We start from the raw sequence: 19044 nt of genomic DNA on the forward strand, positions 1-19044 counted from the left end.
GAGCACCATCTTGAGAGGGAGGAGCCGAAGCTCCAGAGCGGATTTGCACACAATATCGGAACGTGTTCTTCTTCTTCTTCTTCTTCTTCTTCTTCAACTGCAAGCAAGCAAGCAAGCAAGAACACACAAGCCACGGAGTCCACCCAGACTGTTTACCCCAGGGTACGCTGGCTCCCCACCTCCAAAATCCTCCAACGGGTGGGCGTGTCGATTACAGCATTGCAGTAGGACCCTGAGAAGATAAGACAAGGGCAGGGAACGAGAGTGAGAGCCAAAGGACCAACTGCAAAACCCAACCGAGATGCGTTGAAACGCACGCCACGAGCGACCGACAAGACACAAGACAAGGTGTTCTCACCGAAGAGAACGCCCGTATCCATTTCACAAGCCACGAACTCCACGGGCTCCCTGCTTTCTCCACGGACGTGCATACATAGAGAGAGCAGCACCAAGCACTCTGATAGTACTGGATGTACGATACTGTTGTTGTACTCGTACAAGCACCGGTACTTCTTGTTGGCTCGTACTTTTGTATTGGCTGGAGCTTGCGTCCAAAGTCTCGGTGTCTGACGTCACGCATCGGCCCAAATAACGGGGTTATCAGGCTCGGAGGATCTGACTCTTGCTGGACTCAGGCTTTGCGTCTTGGCTTTGTGTTTTTGTCGATAAATCTACGCCCTGCTATCTCTCTGTCGCGCTCGCACTTTAATGACCACACGTGGGAAGAAGGATGAAGATCACAGGCCCGCTGATAGCGTTACAGTTTTGCTCGCAAGACTCTTTGGCAAAGACTGTTGAGGTGATGGACGCCGATCCAACTCTGTAACTAATTTCCCTTGGCGTATAGATGCAGGTGGACTGGAGCAAAACGGTCAAGTCTAGGCGGAGGTGTGTGCTGGTACGAAAAAGACGACCGACTTCGCAGTTACCGCTGAAGCCTATGGTGTGCTACTTGTACTGTATTGGACCACACCGTGCGCGCTGAAAGACGAGCTGAACTCAACTATCGAGTGACAAACCCCAAGTCTTTCATCAAGCATAATTACTTTTGTTTGGTCCATGGGAATGGAACGGAAAGATCTCTCTGTAGGCTGTAGCAGACGGACGGAAAGAGTCTTCTGCTATTCCTCTTGGTTGTCTCTTGGTTGTCTCTCCCCCACCCCCCACGCTGCCCCTTCCTCTCCGCGAAGTCCGCTACTAATTCGCTGCTAGCACTAACACTCACACTATTTAGCATATCTGATAAGACTACTGGCGCCGGGTCAACGTTGGGATATCTGATAACTCATCTTTATGAACGCCGCTGTCTTTCTATGAAACCGAGGTCATACAAGTTATGTTCAATTATGTATGGAGTTGGGTTCTGCGAAAATAAACGGTCGGAATACGATACGCCGCAAACGAGCTTCCGTCCCACTGATCGTCTCCCATACCTACCCTGCGAGTTGACAGCCAATCAAGTGCAAGACCTACAACGCCCTCAAATGCACAGGGCCACAAATAGCAAGGGGACTGTACAATGTGCTAAGCAGCTGCTCTCTATCTTTGCAATGTAGAGTGAACAATATATCCATTTTTACACCCGATCGTAAAAACCCGGAAGAAGCTCATGCAATAATCACCAACTCCACCTGTCTCAAAAGCACGTCATACCCTGCTCAAAGTACACTCGCGCTCGTAGTTCGGTCGTAAAACTCGTACGGTACTTACTGTATACTACAATTTCACCGGTAAATCTATAAATAAATATATTTGCAAAGCGGACAGTGTAGTGTTGTTAGTCCATCCACCGCTGCTATTATACACGGGCAAGAATGCCATTAAGATGTGAGACAATGTAGACACACTGCTCTCTGCTCGATGAAGACAGAAGATTGGCGGTGTGACGAAGCACAGAAACAATGTATTTCTGGCGCATGAGAGTCGTGGCAGCCGACTCGGAAATAAAGTCGTCAATGGCTTCGGGAGGAGTCTGCGAGGCCAGCCGAATGTACTCCAGAGCCTCGCTCTGGGTGTTCTCAACCCGGGGAGACTCGGAAATCGACTCCAGGGGCGACTGGAGGGGCGAGTTGGACCGTCGTAGCGACTCAAAAGTGTAGAGCGTCAGACAGGCGGAAAACATGCCCCAGGCCACGTGGTCCGCCAAAAACGGCAGAGCCTCGTTCTGGAACACCCGGCCAAGAAGCTGGTTGGCGTACCAGACAGCCCAAGTCACGTCATGGCCGTTGGCCCACTGCCGGAGAGTGGCAGTGACCCGTTCGGAGGGAGAAGAAACGGTGCCAGTGTACTGGCGAAGCATCTGGGTGTCCACAAACAGAGTCATAAGACCCACGGAGAACAGCGACCAGTTGGAACACAGCAGAGGAGTGTTACCGTAGTTGTTGAACTGCAGAGTAATGTCCTCATTGCCAGACATGTTGCCAAGAAGAGCACTGGCGTTGGTCTCGTCCTTGAGATGAGCTGCGTTCTCAGCCATGATGTTGGTCAACTGGAATTCCCGGTTGATTTCCCGAAGCTGCCGGTCAAAGTAGCCTCTCCAAGACATAAACGCAACAACCATTTTGGTCTTGTAATCCGTCTTCTTTGACACCATTCGGTGCTGGAGATCCAGACAGATGTTGAGGATGCCATGGAGCAGCAGCAGACGCGAAAATTGCGAGAAACAGGCCAGAGGGTACTCCTGCTGGTCCTCCTCGTAGTCACTCATGATTCGCTTGACACAAAACAGGAGAGAGGGCCAGTCACGATGACACTCGTTGTCGAATCGCCGAGAAGCAGACGACGGCTTGTTCTTGGGGTAAGACTGCGTCTCGGTCACGTCAGGAGCAGGTCGCAGGTTGTTAGGACCTCGGGGCTGGAGAGTGTACACAATGTAAAACTCCCGAGTGTCTCTGGCACTCCAGGCAGCATCAGTGCAGGGAAGCTCCAGATCCGTATCAAACACAGACAGGTGAGAGGTGTGTTTGAAGAGAATTGCGGCTTGGGTGTCAAGGATGAAGAAGAAGCACAGCAGCCGTTTTCGAGCCTCGTGCTTGATCCACACCTGCCAAAACGCAGCAATGTCGGGGCCCAGCTGAGGAGCGTTCTCGGTCACCATCTGGTCCTTAACCAGAGCAATGCAAGAGTACATTTCGGCGAGCTCCCACTGGTCCTTGGAGCCCAGAAGCCGGTGGAAGTAGGCAGCCAGGGCCAAGGCCTGAAGCACCCACAAGTTTTCATCTGCATTGGTGCCCCGTACCAAAGCAGCCTTGGAGTACAGCTGATGCACGTGCTGCTGCATGGTGCGGATAGCCTCCTGGTAGACTGCAGGCTCGGAGTCGTAGGTCATTCCGACACACACCATGGTAGTCACGAGCGCCTCGGGAGCCGTGTCCGGGTTGAATGACGGTCTGTGGATGATGGGGTACAGCTGGTCAAAGTTGCTCCAGAAAAGCCCCAGGTACTTGTCACGGGGCGACAAAGGCTGCGTCGGTTGTGTCTGGCTCTGTGTGTGGGTCTGCGGCGTGGGGAGATGTTGCTGGTTTGCATTTGCTGACTGTTGGGCCAGTTTGTCTTCTCGGGCCACAAAAGGCTCGGCGGGAGGTGTCAGGTCGCCGATGGTGTTGAGACACACAGGCTGGATTCCCAGTGATGGATTAAGTATCTCTGGAGAAACGCCATGGACATGCTGGGGTGGTGGCGGCGGTTGCTGCTGAATCAGATGTGTGTGTGGCGGTTGCAGCTCCGCGCGGTGCTGGGGTTGATGCTGGAGCATGTGTGGCACGTGGGGCATGGAGGGAGCTGAAGTGACGGAGGCCACAGACATTCGCATATGGGGAGGCAGCGTCAGGTCGGGCATGTTGACCGAGGAGCGAGGATAGGTGCCCTGGGTGGAGTTGGAGTACTGTGACATGATAGAGCAGTCACTGGTTGTGTCTGAGTTGTCGAGGTCGGTCTTGATGCCGGCATAAAAGGCACGACCCTGGCCCTGCTGTTCAAACTCCACCATGTGCATGAAGTCCAGCTCGCTGGTGTTCTTGTCGGGCTGCGTCGGCTCCTGATGTGGGACAAACTCGCTCTTGATTTTGAACGTGTCTTCGGCTGTGGTGGCGGACTCGGGCCACTGGGCGCCAAACAGCCATGTGTAATTGTCGGTGGTGGGCGACACAATGTTGGTGTTCATGTCGATCGAGTTGCTCCTGCTCTGGGACTTCATGGAGTTGCGTCGTTGTTTACGCTCGATTTTCGCTTTTTCTTTCTCCTCTCGCTTCTTTCGTCGTTCGTGCGAGCGCGTGTTGAGGTGCCTGTGTTAGTACAGAACTGTTGATCATAAATGGACCTGATGGATGCGAAAGCCCAGACAAATGAGAAGGTAGTACGCTGCACCACCTAGAAGAAGCTCCAGGCTAAGCGACTCTTAGAACTGTCTGCACTTTTGTGCTGCTTTGCTCGGCATCTGCTACGTGTGCCTAAGCCCGTGTGCTGCTGGCCTAGTCCCCTGCCTGAAACCGGGCTAAAAGCGTTAAAGCAGTAGAACCACTCTAGAAGCAGGCCAGGACCAACATGAGCCGCCTCCAGTAAGCAGTATGTACCCCGACACGCAAGAAAGCACCAAAAGATAACAGGTACCTTTCGGCTGGGGTGGTATTTTTGAGCTGATATCTCGCGCTGTATCTCCTCATTCTCTTCCATCCTAGAGTAATATGCTCTCTGCACATGGCATTAAACGCTCAGTGTTGCGGTCTCCACTTGTCCCCACCAACACCTCGCATTTGATACTCAGCGTGCGTTGTGTACTCACTTTTGCAGCAAGTCTGCTCGGGCAAACTTCATGGGACACTGCGGACATTGAAAAGGCAGCGTGTCGAGGTCTGGGTTAGTAAGTGTCTTGCCTCTTGCCTCTTGCCTCTTGCCTCTTGCCTCCATCCTCTACCACTTGCCAAGTCGCCACTCACGGTTAGCACTGTGTCGTATGAGATAATCCCGTCTGTTGAAGGTCTTTTCGCACCCCGGGTGCTTGCATTTGAATTTCCGGTCGTCGGACATGGCGGCTGAGGGCTCGACGAAGACGAATACGTGAGATACCGACGGTTGGAGGCCCTCGGGGACAACAGACGTGTGGCTATATATCACCAAAAGACCCAAACGTCAATTATGCACTATGCACGTAGCTCCAAGCCTGAAAGTCTGAAAGGGTTCTGGGTTGGAAGCTTAATGGGGCCGCTCTAAGGTTTCCGTTTTAAGCTTCTTGGTCAGTAGCTTGGTGCCAAATCTTGTAATTTAAACGTTTGGCTTTGGGCCAAGCTTTCTACCGAACTCTGTCTAGCGACGATTCGACAGGTCAGATATGAGGGGGAGAGGGAAAAACAAAAGCCTGGGGGAGAATCGTAGCAACGAGAGGTTCGCTTAGCAAGTGAAAGAGAGAGGAATCAAACGAGCAATTCGGTTTTCACGACGCACACATACAAGGCCAGAGGACTCATCCTGTACACACTGATCCTCATACATTTGGTTAGTACCTGACGCACATGATGTACGCCTACTCGTACTGTATTGTATTTGTAGCTTGTTCGATATACAAGATTGATACATTTTGGTGTGCCCCACGGTTGATCCTTGTCTTGTCCTCAGATATGCCACTAATGTCTTGAGATCCGCCTCGTATGTATCGTGTATCGTACTGTATCTTCCTTGGGCGTATTGTCATATTGTGCTGTAGTTTGGTTTGGTTTGGTTTGGTTCCGTCAGGCTGTCTCTTTTGTGTTTTTTTGTGTCCGTCAGATCGCTCGCTCCCAAAGTTAACTGGGATCGACTTAGACATCTCCGCAATCGTCGCTCAACGGTACGGGATGTGCTACGTCCCTGAGAAGACTCACAAGGCTTAGCTCAACTCACAGGTGCACAGAAAGACAGAGGGCGACACGGTTTAGGGACAATTGTAATTGAATCTTGTCTCGCCTCCCTTTGCCCGAACGGGGCGACCCACCAAAGATCCACTCGGGGGCTCCGCGAGAGAGCTCTGGCTGTTGGTGGATGTCTCTTAGTGGCACGCTGGCGCTGCTACCTACACTGGAACAGTCCAAAGACGTGTTCCAACGACGTGTCTCTTCGGGGCGACTGCAATAGCGTGCATATGTTCTTTGGTTCATGCCCCCGCACAAGGAGTGAGGCCGTTCAGGGCTGAGCTTTGTGTGCAAGTACCTGTACATACATACAGTAGTAGGAAGCACAAGCACAAGCACAAACTCCAGTGTAACCGGAGCTTAACCTAGCTCCAAGTAGTGGGATCCCAGTGTATATGGAGCCAAATTCTGATTTTTGTCGACCTGGTTCACGGGGCTTAAAGTTCCAGGTGTACGCTCATTGGCCCTTGATATCTACTCTGACAGTGATAGACGTTGCAGGTGGAAATTGGATCTTTGGAAGCGGGCAAGCCACGACTCCGGCAATATCGGTTTGAGCCTGGGTCGTCTATCGTAACCAAATCACAAACCCTCGCCACTATCCAGTCTCCAGTCGGTGAGGTTCACCAGAGTACTGCTGCAATTCCAGGAACACGAGGGTCTAGGCACTCACACAAGCAACAGCAGATCCATGTATTGTACTGCACGATGAGTAAGATGAAATGTGTCTTGGCAAGGCGCCCGAAACGGCCACACCGCAAATAACCCCGAAGAGCTCTGTTCCCTTATCTGAGCATCGACCGGTGCAGTAGTCAGGCATAGTGGGCCAGCCTTTTGAGCAGCACAACAAGACATGTGCGGAACCTATCTTTGTTTGCCATCTTTGGTCCACATGAGAGATGTGTGGAATGAGTTAATGTGACCAGGTCCAAACGCAATCCTCTGGCATACAAACACACAAACAGAGAACCCCAATCTCATCCGAACTTCAATCTCAAACTATGATTTCTTCGGCAGTTGAGAGACGTGACACTAGAGCAGGTTACGTTTGCAAGCCACCTTGTTGCTGACTGTGGATTTGTCCTTACCCTCGTGTACATGCTCCAGCCTTGCACGTGGACAAAGAACTCGTTGTAATGCTCCTTTCCCCCAGTTTACTCAGTGCCACAGTGCATGACGATGCTGTGCAATGTACTGTAACTACCGGTACGTGGACTACGTCATGTGGCGGAAATATACGTTATACGTGTGCGTCATTGTATATTGCGGGGCAATCCGATTTTTTCCGCGAAGTTTCCTAAACTGGCACACATATCCCACTCGTGCTTGTATCGTACTCAGGTTTGTGGGGGTTTCGGGGTGGATAAATGTCAGTGGAGCCTCGGATAAATGCTCGATATTATTTCCCCTTGGAGATCGACCCCTCCCCTGAGACTGATTATATATTTTTTTCTCCGTCAGGGTCTCAATATACTGCTTGTACTCGCCGTCTTAGCGTGTCTGGTTTAATATTTGGCACCGCTACGACTATCTCTCTCATCGCTCGCTCTTCGCTTCACTTTGAGTTATCGGTTAAAGTAGCCTTGATCCGTCTAGCCAAGCTCAAACTTTAAGGGGGATAGACAAGGCAGATGAGCTTTCAGATTGGTGTGAAACATTGAATTTAGATGCGCTACTTGACCAAGGATATAACCCAGGAAAAGTTGTAATAAATTCGAAACGGGCAAACTAGAGACAAGCGAGTCCTAGAGGAGATGCCCCGGTCCTCCAAAAAAGACGCCCCTCATATCGATCCCACGCCTCAGACGTCAGGCCCCTTCGTCCGAAACTGTCATTCTGGGGTACAGTGCATGCACCCCACAGCCGAGGTCCAGACGCCGAGATCGGAGCGCGCGATGGATGCCAAACAATAGAACGCAAAAATCTATACGTATAAGTGCATGTATTGTTGTTGTTTTATTCTGGAACGCACCAAGATAACGGCTGGTCGCCAAAGAATGCCTAATGGCTGGAGCGTTTCCGGCCTAATACCGTAGACATCGGAACCACAGGACTAAAGAGACTATGCTGGAGTCGTTGCTTTTTGGCCACGGTTTTTTCACACTCAAGCCTTTCCGAGCCGCATACTCGCTAGCCGGCTGCCGCGGGGCTCGTGGCTGCAATTATCTTTTCGCATCGCATCGCAGTTGGTCGATGCGCCTCCACACTGTGCAGTATCCATGTAGTTGAGATAAGCATGTGAAGGGGAGCAGAGTCCAAGAGAGACGACTTGCGGGACTGGTTACCGAGCCAATAGAGAGCAAGAGACGATATCGGCGAGAACCACCACCCATACTTGGTATAGATAGCAATCAGCCAATCCCACAATCTTCCAATCCGTCTCTATGTACTCAGCCTTCTATCAATCTGTCTATCGTGAGTGTCTGTTAGACCAGTTTTTACTTTGGTTTTTTCCGCTTGTCTCCGTTGTTTTTTCGCCCGTCAACTGACAGTTGCTATCATCTCTTCTCAGGCCCATCTGGGTTCATTGTCGTCGAGCCGGTTAAACAACTCGCTTATGCAGACCTGTATGTGTATAGCCAGAAGAGGAAATTCCTGTTCCACGAGTGCGCAGCTCGCAAGTCATCCTCACAGACTCCGATACATCTCCGAGAAGTCCCGTGATAACAGATGACGGAGTCGTCCACACAAGCCCAATAGTCTTTTTGCTCAAACTCTGGGTTGAACAGGAGCCAAGCAAGTTTGCACATACCTATTGTCTTCCCTGCATCCACAATGAGACATGGGTTTGTGGAGGGCTGTCACTTGAGGATACCGCTTGTCACTCCCGCTACGGCTGCCAACTTCCACTCTGATATTTGCTCATTGACACATCCGTAGGGCCGAAAGTAGTGCCGGGAACCAAAGTCCGAGTAAAGTGTTTCCCCGCACTTGGAACCCAAGGACATATGTGGACGCCCTGCAACAGCGTTTCGCGAATAATAGACGTTTCTAAACTGCTCCATACTACGTGTCTCAGTCCCTGGGCAAGTCTAAGCTGAGTCTCTATAGTGGTACCGTGTACGGCATATGTGCACAGCTGAGACAATATAGTATAGCTCGTTCATCCCTGCGCTAAACCATAGCGTGGCACACTGGCGATACAGGGGTCGAAACTTTGCCGAGTTAAGCTAAAGTCAAAGGTGGGTTGCCCATATCACCTCTACTGAACACGTACTAAAAGGCAATCAAGGTGTAATCAAGGCTCCTCTTTGTTCATAGAGTTCATATTGTCTCTTGGAGGAATGCGAGAGAGCCGTAGCGAAGCAGGTATTGTGGTCTTTCAACCGCTTCTGTAAGCAGCCAGAACATCGTAGGCTCGCTACACAGATCCCCATATGTCTCTTTCAACCGGCCAGTTGATTGGTATCTGCACTATCGCCGACTTTCCGCACATCAACCAAGAGGTAGATACACTCACGCTCTCACAGATGACATGTAAGAGATGTTAACTGTATGTACTATCGCCAAAATAAAAGACTCTTGAGGTGTGCGTGTCTCTCTCAATCGTGTAGACTTCCCAGGCCATCCTCTGAAGACCCACTCTTGTCTTAGTTTGGTGTCTTACCTATAGCTCCTTGTATATAACCGACTGGTCTTTGTGTGCGGCCTCTATTCAGACTACAGGCAAGAATATCGCCCACCTTTTTCGCTTCTCCTCCACCCTCCCCGAAGACCAACGGTCGACACCGGAATCGCACTCCCGGCACACCGCCTGGGCTGTTATCTCAGGGATCCCTCAAAGTTACACGCACGGCACTGAATCCACCCTGAAGATCAAGAATTAAATGAAACTATGGGCGTCGCATTACGTGTGTGACTCGAGCCGTGGGGTATACTTGGCGCCTTAGGGAAACAGTCGAGCCGTAGACACTCCCCGGAAGGTGACCCAAGGCACGCACACATCTCCGACCTCAAGTTAAGTGAGTATTGACAGATGACGTAAACGGCACATTCTCAAAGAGTAAGCATATAGTTGCGCAAGTCGGAAGCCACATTGGAACTCCCACAATGACACCAACACGCTTCTCGTACTGGTACCGTACTTGTAGCCCCATTTTGTTTTATTTCTCCTGTGTGTTTGTTTGCGTTGATGCGCCATGGTCTTGCTGCAGAAATGGCGATACGATAACGCCTTTGAGAGACGCGAAAATCACTGCAGCTAAGCACAAACTAGCCAATCGTCAATCACGCCGGTCAGACTACCAAGTAGTTGACATCCTTCTCTCTCTTAATTTTTCCCTTTTCTCGAACCCTAGCACCCAGAATAGGATTGTGGCTGTAAATGATGTGCACGATTGGCAGGTACTGCAAGTGTCAAAGGCTGATAGTGAGCATGTGACTTTTGGAGACGTGGAATTTTATCCTGGTCAGACATCAATTCCGGCCAAGGACAATTGCTTTTTTCCCCGTTCTTCTACCGTCCGCCAACCTCTATTTTGTTTTTCCGCTTTCTCCTCCGTCTGTCCCTGTTTTATTTTTCGTATCCAGATCATGCGATCCATTTGAAACACGTTCCACCTGAAAAAAGCAATATATGAGGGCAGCAGGAGTAGTAGTTAGTGCAAGTGACCCACTCTACTTGAAGTCCTCAGCATGACTCCATCGCCAGTTCTCGTAGAAGAGAACTAGAGAGAAAAGACGCAAACATATATCTCTGGCTAGTTTGTAAGGATTAGTGAAAAGAAGAGAGAGAAAGAAAAACCAGATCGCATGCTATCAGTTGATACGTTGTTACGATGCTCGGCTAGAACGCAGATCAAGAGAACCCTGCTGGCTATTACGATGGACAACTTGGCCACTCCTTCCAAGGAGAGCATCCCGCGGAACCTCTCCTAGAGAATCAGCTGCAAATCGGAATGGAGAACCTCGTAGATACAATCGGAAGCATTACGTCATTCGCAGCTCCGACTATACATATAGGTCATAACACCCGTGGGGGTGTTCCTGGTGGGTGAGACACTATTACATACCCCAGTTCTCCGTGGACACAGATTATCGTATGAGCGACCAGAGTGTTGGAGTGAGTTAGGATTTTAACAGAATATACAAGTTTGATGTACTTCTGGCTACTGGTACAATGATATGTATATCTGGTTAGAAACCCCACAGCATGCGATAGCCACTGTGCGGCCCAAAAAAAGCACCATGTACTTGAGAGATGGTAACGTACAGTTCTAGAGCGGTATCCAAGGGTACGATGCAAGCATTTACCAGTGGCATGAGTTGAAACTTGCCTATCAGATATAAATAACTGACAAACGTCTATACTTTGGAACGTGCATTATGATTGATCTAGTTGAAGCGTCATGACTCCAAACGAAGACTTACAGTAACTACTCGCACAGTTTGCGAATGCGGGTCCGGGCAAGGTAAAACAGGTCAAGTTTCCAATGAGCTGGACTTAATTTCCTCCGAAGTTATCAGGCAATAAATGCGTCTTCTCTCTTTAACTACTGAGTGCTACTTTTGTACAGTAGCACGAGTACTAAGAAAACTTGACCTCGGATCCCCTTAGCACCAATGTTCTCCAAGTACCCCTTCATGGTGAAAATCTAAGACATCGAACTATAACGATAGGAATCTATTACTGTAGCTCATTGATTCCGTTGCTATCTTCTTTGGCTCTCTAATCCTCCACTGGAAGATGTCAGGCTCCGAATGTGCAGACTCCGTGCAGACTCCGAATGTGCCAGACTCCATCCTCCACAATTGTAGCTTGAGTGCATATATTGATGGTGTCCTGCAGCAGAGAAAGGAGTTTGTGAATATGATAGGAGTAAGAAAAACAAATGTGCTCCGTAATTGCTGCTATTAATATCTGTATTTGCTTTTAGTGTCACCAGAAACTTTTCTGCCCTGTGCTCAATATGTCTCTGCCCGGAATCGAACTGACGCGACCAGCTCAAAAACTCCCAGAGTCTGGTTCTTGCACGTGATGCATCAGGTATGTCTACACGTAGCTAGGAGAGCGTACCAGACCACCTCGAATTGCCAATTCGCCAGAACCAGTTTGAATTGCACGCATTGAATCGAATCAAGCAGTGAGTATTGCGGAGGACACGGACAGGCGGCTCAGATACAGACAGAGTAACACAAACACGACTCTGCAAATACAGCGCGAGTTGCACAAGCCCAATCAAGTTGCGACACAACTGCGAGTGATACAGGTGAGAGGAAAAGGGGCGGTGCTACCAATGTGACGATCGACGATTGATATGTCTTTTCTGCTTGATCTATTCTGCTTTTGTCATTCATTCGGCCATTGAGCGTTGAACCGTTCATCCATATCAATCCAGGAGGTGTGACGTTCTTGAAATATTGAACACAGCGAACAGACATCTTTCGTCAGCGATCCCAGGTGTGCTTAGTTTCTCGACCAAATGTCCATGAGTCGTTCAGTACTAACCCAGTGGAATCCTTGGCTTACCTGGCAGACAAGCCATTTGAAAAACACACGTTAACGGAGGTGCAGGCCAAGATCGGGGACAAGCCCAGTCGAGCCGTGCGCCACCTCTTCTCCAAGGCGCTCAAGGAACACTTCGCCGAGTCGTCCAAAGATCTGTTTGATGTTACCACCAATCTCGCCAACCAGATTGCCACCAACAAGAAGGAATACACGGAGACCAAACACATGGCTGTGGAAGGAGTTGGTGCTGTGTTTGAGGTTGCAGGCGGGAGAATGGTATCGCTGACACCGCTCGCTGCAATGTCGCTTTTGGCCGCCGCCAAAGATTCTAAGAGTGCTCATGCTGGCTACAGATACCGTGCTCTTGTTGCTCTCAAGAAGGTGGTGCTCTCTACAGGTGACACTCTCGACGAGAGTCTATGCAAGGACATTTGGAAACTGGCCAAGAGCGCCAGTGCTGAGCTCAAGGCCCATCGAATCGCGCAGGCTGCTTTTGGTGTCTTGTCTGCGTGCGTGGACAGAGGTATGGTTGCCATCAAGCAGAGCGAGATGGACAACATTCGTCAGATTTGCGTTAAGACGTTCGAGTCGGAAACCACACAGACACGTCTGGCGGCGTCTCAACTTCTCTCAGCCACTCTCTCGAAGATCTACGTGCCCGAAGATGGTGAAGACAAGCCCAAGGAGAAGCCCAAGGACAAAACCCTCGCTCTGAACTTGGAACAGGTGCTTCAGATTTTCACGTCAGCATACATCAAGGCAGGACAGCTTAACAAGGTGCAGACTGGCCTCGTCCACGCTCTCTACCAGTTCATTGTGGCTCAGAATTTGCAACAGACGCATTTCCCATTGCTGTTGAAGACCTTCTTGAGGGACGTCTACCCTCCTTCGAAGCAGTCTGTGGGTTCTCAGCAGCTGCTGTCGACCCGTGAGCACGCTCTCTATCTGCTGCTAACACCCCCCTTGTCCGAGTTTGCGCAGCAGTCGGCCATCAAAACTGTCTTGGAGTATCTGCAAGCGCAAAACTCAAACTCCAACCCCGACGGACCCCTTACCCATGATGGTACCCTTTCGGGTCTGTTGCTGGTTCAGGGTCTTGTCCAGAGGCTTGGATCTGCCACTCCAGATATCATCGAGCCTCTGTACAAGTTTCTGTCGCATCAGTCGCGCGCTGTGATCATCGCGACTTCTCAAACGATCAAGCAGGTATGTCTACTACTTCCGGACAAACTGTATCTGGTCACAGCCAAGACGATGACGCTGTTGAACAAGGGTCAGGCCAGTATCGGTCTGGGCATTTGCCTGTCTACGTTGATCGCCTCTTCCACGCCTGAGTCGCTCAACATTGACACAATCACCCGAGTCCTCTCCCTGTCCAATAACCTGCTAAAGTCTTCGTCGTCGTCAGAGCTTTCCGTGGCAGTCATTCAGATCCAGATTGCCTGGCTGCTTCTCAAGTCGCTCATGTGTCTTGGACCCGCCTTTGTCAAGGTGCATCTGTCGCACATGCTGCTTCTGTGGAAGGGAGCTCTTCCCAAGCCTTTCACACGTGACCAGCTTGCTCAGAAGACTCCGCAGGACCTCGAGTTCCTATTGTGCGTGAAGAACGCTGCACTGGGAGCCGTTCTGTCGTTCCTGAAATGTAACCAGCAGCTGTTGACGTCTGATCTCACCAAACGGGTTGCCATCATGCTCAACTACACTTGGGCTTTCCTGGAGAGCATTTCCGAGTCTGTTGAGGTTGGCCAGGGAAGCGAGTATTCTGCCGTGAAGCGACGTCTCTTGCAGTGCTACGTGCAGCTGGGGCGTGCAGATTCACATGCATCCTTGCTTCCCCAGGCAGTGTCGTGTTTTGCAGGTACTGATTACAAGGAGGATATTCTGCAGACCGCGAAATGTGACTCTCTCTGGACGTCACGTGGTTTCGGTGTGACTTCCTTGGTTGAGAGAGACGAAGTGAAAGGCATTGAGAAGCTGCTCAGCAATCCTTTCCTCTCTCTTCCCTCTTTGGAGCATGATGTGGAAATTCTTTTTGATGATAAGGTCGTGCCTGTGCCTCCTACTACCGGCATTGTGGACAACTCGATTCTCCTCTTCTCCAACTTGTTTCCCTTCCAGCCTGCTAAGGTGCAGGAGTCCTTGTTGGAACAGATGCGAACCCACATGGCGTCTCATTCCAACAAGGCCACCTCTCAGCTTCGAGGTGAGGCTGTGGTTGTTAACTGCCTTGTAGCTCTGAACCTGGGACTAAAGAAGAAGGCCCGGTCGATGGACGCTCGAGTGGTTGCTCAGCTGCTGGAGCTTCTCAAGGGTTCTATCAAGCATGAGGACTCTCGAATCCGACGACTGGCCGCTGAGAATCTCGGTTTGCTGTGTGTCTATGGTGGTGCTTCCTTCGTCACGGCTCAGATCAAGAATATCATCGACCAAATTGTGGCCGAAACTGACCCGCATACTCGGTCCGGCTGCTCTCTTTCTTTAGGATACATTTTCCGGTTCTCTCAGCCCGGCCATGCTAACCTGAAGACCGTATTGGGTATCTTGATTTCCCTGGCCAAGGACCCTCATCCTATTGTGCATTACTGGGCTCTCAAGGGTGTGGATTTGATTGTGGACTCGTCTTCTTTCAACCCTGGCTCTGCCTCTTCGCTCCTGTCTACCGTCACAGGTCTCTATGTGGCTGAGAACCACGATGAAGTTGCTTCGGTTGCCTCTCAGAACATTGCTGCTGACCTGAACAACGTGCGAGTTCTTGCTGAGGTGCTTCATGGTCTGGTGGTTGTCATGGGCCCTGAAATTGTGGTCCATCGGGAGATTAAGCTGTTGTGTGACTCTCTCTGGTTTGAGGATCCCACGCATGCCATTTCCATCGTGCAAGAAGCTCTTGTCTTCGACGTGTCCATGTTCGATCTTCAGGAGGTTACCGGCCGTCTGTTGGCTTACCTGACCCACGAATCGTCAGCTGTTCGTGATCTGGCCGTCCAAGCTCTACATCAGCTCGTCAAGATTTACACCATCGACCTCTCGGGTAAGGAGCTGCAGATTTGGTTGGTATACAATTCGACTCTATCCGAGGAGGTGGCCAAGTTCATATCTGCATGGGTGGAGGCTTCGGCTGCCGATTCTGGCACTGGCCGAATCCACTGGGTGCTTCGAATCCAGCGTCTGATGACCCTGAATCTGAACGCCACCTCCAGTGGTCAGACTCAGCATACTGAAGATGAGAGTGCTGCCATCACCGTTGGAGAGTCTACCACCGGCGAGCCTCTTCGATGGCAAACTCGAGCTCTTGCCATGGAGTCGCTCATCAAGATTATGGAGGAAGCCAAGTCGACTCCAGCCATTCTGGCAAAGATTGGTGACATTATCCGACTGGCATTTACATGCTCAACGTCCGATATCGTCAATCTTCGTCTTCTCGGTATCAGACTGCTCTCTGTGATTGTGTCTATTGGTGATATTCCCGATCCCGAGTTCCCTGATGTTCCCCTGCTGGAGCAGTACCAGGCTCAGATTTCCTCCGCGCTCTCACCCGCGTTTGGAGCTGATTCCACCACCGAGTTGGCCTCCAAGGCCGTGTGTGTTTGTGGCCAGTTTGTCAGTAGTGGCATTGTTAAGAACCTGGACCGACTACGTCTTCTTAAGTTTCTGACAACTGCTCTGACAGACACAAACACGCTAGAGTGTGTTGGAGACCTCAAGCCTGTGGGTCCCAACAACCAGCTGAAGCTGCGACTTGCCATTCTCGCAGCTTGGGCTGACATCAAAGTCCAGAGTCATCACAAGGATTATCTGCGTGGCCTAGTGACCCAGTACCAGAAGCAGCTGACTCCTCTGTGGATCACGGCCATCAAAGAGTATGCGCAGATCAAGTTTGAACCTGAACCTGGTTTCGACAACCTGTACTCTTCTCTGTCGGGTCAGTCAAGACTCGAATCATACAAGGACACATGGAAAGTGATTGTGCATGCCGTTTCGTCTGTCCCCGACGAGCAGGCGTCGTTTTTCTTTGTGCTGTTTGGTATCTGTTTCGAATACCTGACCCATTCCTCTGATCTGGAGATTTTGCATACTCTCCACAATGTCTGTGTCTCGGCTGGTAATCGCGTTTTTGAGCCTTCCATCTTCTCTGAGCTGCTTGATCTGTTTGATCGTCTTATGCTGACAGTTTCTCTTGAAGAAAAGGCAGTTTTGGCCAAGATTTGCATGCGTCTTTGTGTGTCCGGAGCCTCCCGAACCTCTTCCTCTGACGACTGGGACCACATTACACAGCTGTTTGAGCTTCTTCGAGTGTGCATGGTCGGATTGGGAGGGGTCTTGCCTATTTCCGAGACTCCTGTCAAGTCATACCCTCAAGCTGAGCTCGCTCAATTTGCTCAGGAGACCTTCACGTCTCTATCTGCGATGCTCCAGGCCTTCCCTCCTATTGTGCAGGCCGATCTGGTGGAGGTTTTTGCTCACATCTACCTGAGTATTCTGTCTACCGCCGAGACCCCCATTCTGGCGTACATTCAGTTCCTGCGTGACATTTGTGACGCCATGGTTACCGTGGGTGCTCAGGAGGACATCTCAGCTCTTGTCACTGGCTTCGTGCGGGAGCTCGTGTCAAAGCACTCTGGTTCTCAGAGTGTCATTTCTCTGACAACCGTCATTACCAAGGTTCTTAACGTGCAGCTCAATCATTCGACCATTTCCGACATTGCTAGCAAGTACATTGAGCTGGTCGACAGTGGCGATATGCAGACTGCTCTTGGATGTATTTCCGCGGTGATGGGTGTGTCCAACTCGTCTCCAGCAGCTCGAAACCTGACTTTGGAGCTGATCCCCCACCTAGTGAAGCGTCTCGAAGGTACGGAAACGCGTGCTCAGATTGTGGACTTGCTGTTCAACTATTCTGTAAACCATGCTTCCACCGGCTCCTTCTCCATCATCATGCCCATTCTTGTCTGGCATGCTTCTACGTCTTCTCGCTACGCCAACGAGAAGCTGTTGGAGCTGGCAGGCAAGGACCAGCAGATTTTCCGATCTGTTGTGCAAGCTTTGAGTCCTAGTCAGAAGCAGGTATTGGAGCAGACCTTGCGAGGAGCCCAGGATGATGACGACGACGACGACGACGGCGAATATGAGGAGCCTCAGATTCAGCTCAAGTCCTTCGCATAAGTAGAGTAGGAGTGAGTGGCAGTTGGTCACTAACAGTACAGTAGAAAGATAGAACTATGTACGATGGCATTAACAATTTTTTAAAATATGAATTTACGATGAGTGTGGTAAAATATTGCGACAGGTCTCTCTGTTTTGCGTGTCTGCAATTTTGAATGAGTGGCAGGCACAAATTAAGCTCAGCTCCGTTCCCGACTGTAAGCATGCAGGACTGCATTGCACACGTCATTTGACTTTTTTAACAGAGTATATGTTGAATAGAATTTTAAATAAGGTTGAAAGTGTGCATGAATCTAGCCTGTCGATTTACACCACTAATTCCCGCGCGAGACGAATTAATTGCCATTTTTTTGACCTTATTGGTATTTGAGTTTCTAGTTGAAATTGGAGGGGATTTCAGCTAGAAACTCTTGTCGAATGACCGGAGGAAAGAGTTGATTGTTTTGTTATTCTCTTAATGTCTCGTTGTGGCGTGTTTTTTATTTGTTACATCGGGCCACAGTACGAATACCAGGTTGGTCATGTTGTCCGGTTCAGATGATCTTTCGGTGGATGTTGAAGGGTCCGAGTGTGTTGAACGCGGTGTGTGGTTCTTGTATGTTAGATATAGGATTACAGGGGGTAGTTGCTGTGTTATTAGTGACATGGGACTGGTAGGCTGAGTAGTGTGAGGATTATTTGCTCACTTTTCGTGTTTTTGAGAGGGAAATTACAGAACTTGTACGGGGTCCCAAGCACTCCTACTCGTATTAAGTTTGGTCACTGGGCAGAAAGTATTTCGTTAGATACGAGCTCCGCTTATGAGTAGAGTATGATGCTATGACCGTACAAGTACCAATGGTCATTTATGGCTATTGAAAATACAGTACCAGGTATTTTTGCTGTAGAGTGCATCATTCAGGGGTTTTATTAGATGCGAACTGTGAATTCTGATTTACAGAATTATACAAGTACAAGTACAGTATTATTTTTTTCTGCATGTACAAGTATATGACTGGGGAAGGGGTGAAAATTAGTTGGGCTTGTACTTGAGTTTGACGAGAATCGAAAAAAAGACAACCAGGAAGCAACCAGTGACTAGAATTAGAAATAAATAGCGGTTAACATGCGTAAATTGCAATTGTTCTTCGTCAAGTCACAGGTCTGGTCCCCTTTGCCTTGCACTTCACGTCTCACGGTGCTTGAACGCTGCACCCCTGATTCGTGCACATCTACAGTATAACAGCTTACTCATATAGCAGGTACAAGTACCGAGAAGTCAACTTTAGACGACTTACAAGAGAGGTCAAGAACCAGCAGAATCTCGTCAAAGTGAGATTGCACGTACAAATTATTGTGGAGGTCAAAATGAACTTGCAGGCAGTCACGTATTGCACTAACTGGTTTCGTCATACTGTAAAACTCTCACTCTCATCACCACTGGTCAGATCCACGCGTTGTATCTCTGTCTTCCAATTGGCTTGTCCACCTAATGAGAGCTGGCACTCGGACTGTACCAGGTGGTCACATCACCATTCATTCTTGTATCCATCACTAGACCCCAGGTCCCCCGTC

General features: G+C 50.0%; 4 protein-coding genes across 4 annotated transcripts; 3 read left to right on the forward strand and 1 right to left on the reverse strand.

The window, feature by feature from the left end:
* Positions 1-1798: 1798 nt before the first annotated feature.
* YALI1_D06489g (uncharacterized protein) lies at positions 1799-5025 on the reverse strand (the record flags this gene model as incomplete). The annotated part of the gene is made up of 3 exons (XM_502428.3): positions 1799-4283; positions 4781-4850; positions 4935-5025. 3 exons carry the CDS (start codon positions 5023-5025, stop codon positions 1799-1801), a joined length of 2646 nt encoding a protein of 881 aa, XP_502428.3.
* A 4907-nt stretch (positions 5026-9932) lies between these two features.
* YALI1_D06545g (uncharacterized protein) lies at positions 9933-10430 on the forward strand (the record flags this gene model as incomplete). The annotated part of the gene is made up of 1 exon (XM_068282614.1): positions 9933-10430. One exon carries the CDS (start codon positions 9933-9935, stop codon positions 10428-10430), a length of 498 nt encoding a protein of 165 aa, XP_068138715.1.
* Positions 10431-10634: 204 nt separating this feature from the next.
* Positions 10635-10879, forward strand: YALI1_D06552g (uncharacterized protein; the record flags this gene model as incomplete). Its single annotated transcript, XM_068282615.1, has 2 exons — positions 10635-10643; positions 10688-10879. 2 exons carry the CDS (start codon positions 10635-10637, stop codon positions 10877-10879), a joined length of 201 nt encoding a protein of 66 aa, XP_068138716.1.
* Positions 10880-12555: 1676 nt separating this feature from the next.
* On the forward strand, positions 12556-17490 carry YALI1_D06572g (uncharacterized protein; the record flags this gene model as incomplete). The annotated part of the gene is made up of 1 exon (XM_066094241.2): positions 12556-17490. One exon carries the CDS (start codon positions 12556-12558, stop codon positions 17488-17490), a length of 4935 nt encoding a protein of 1644 aa, XP_065950313.2.
* Positions 17491-19044: the final 1554 nt, after the last annotated feature.

Source organism: Yarrowia lipolytica, chromosome 1D (genome assembly GCF_001761485.1).
Source record: "Yarrowia lipolytica chromosome 1D, complete sequence".
Taxonomy (NCBI): Eukaryota; Fungi; Ascomycota; class Dipodascomycetes; order Dipodascales; genus Yarrowia; species Yarrowia lipolytica.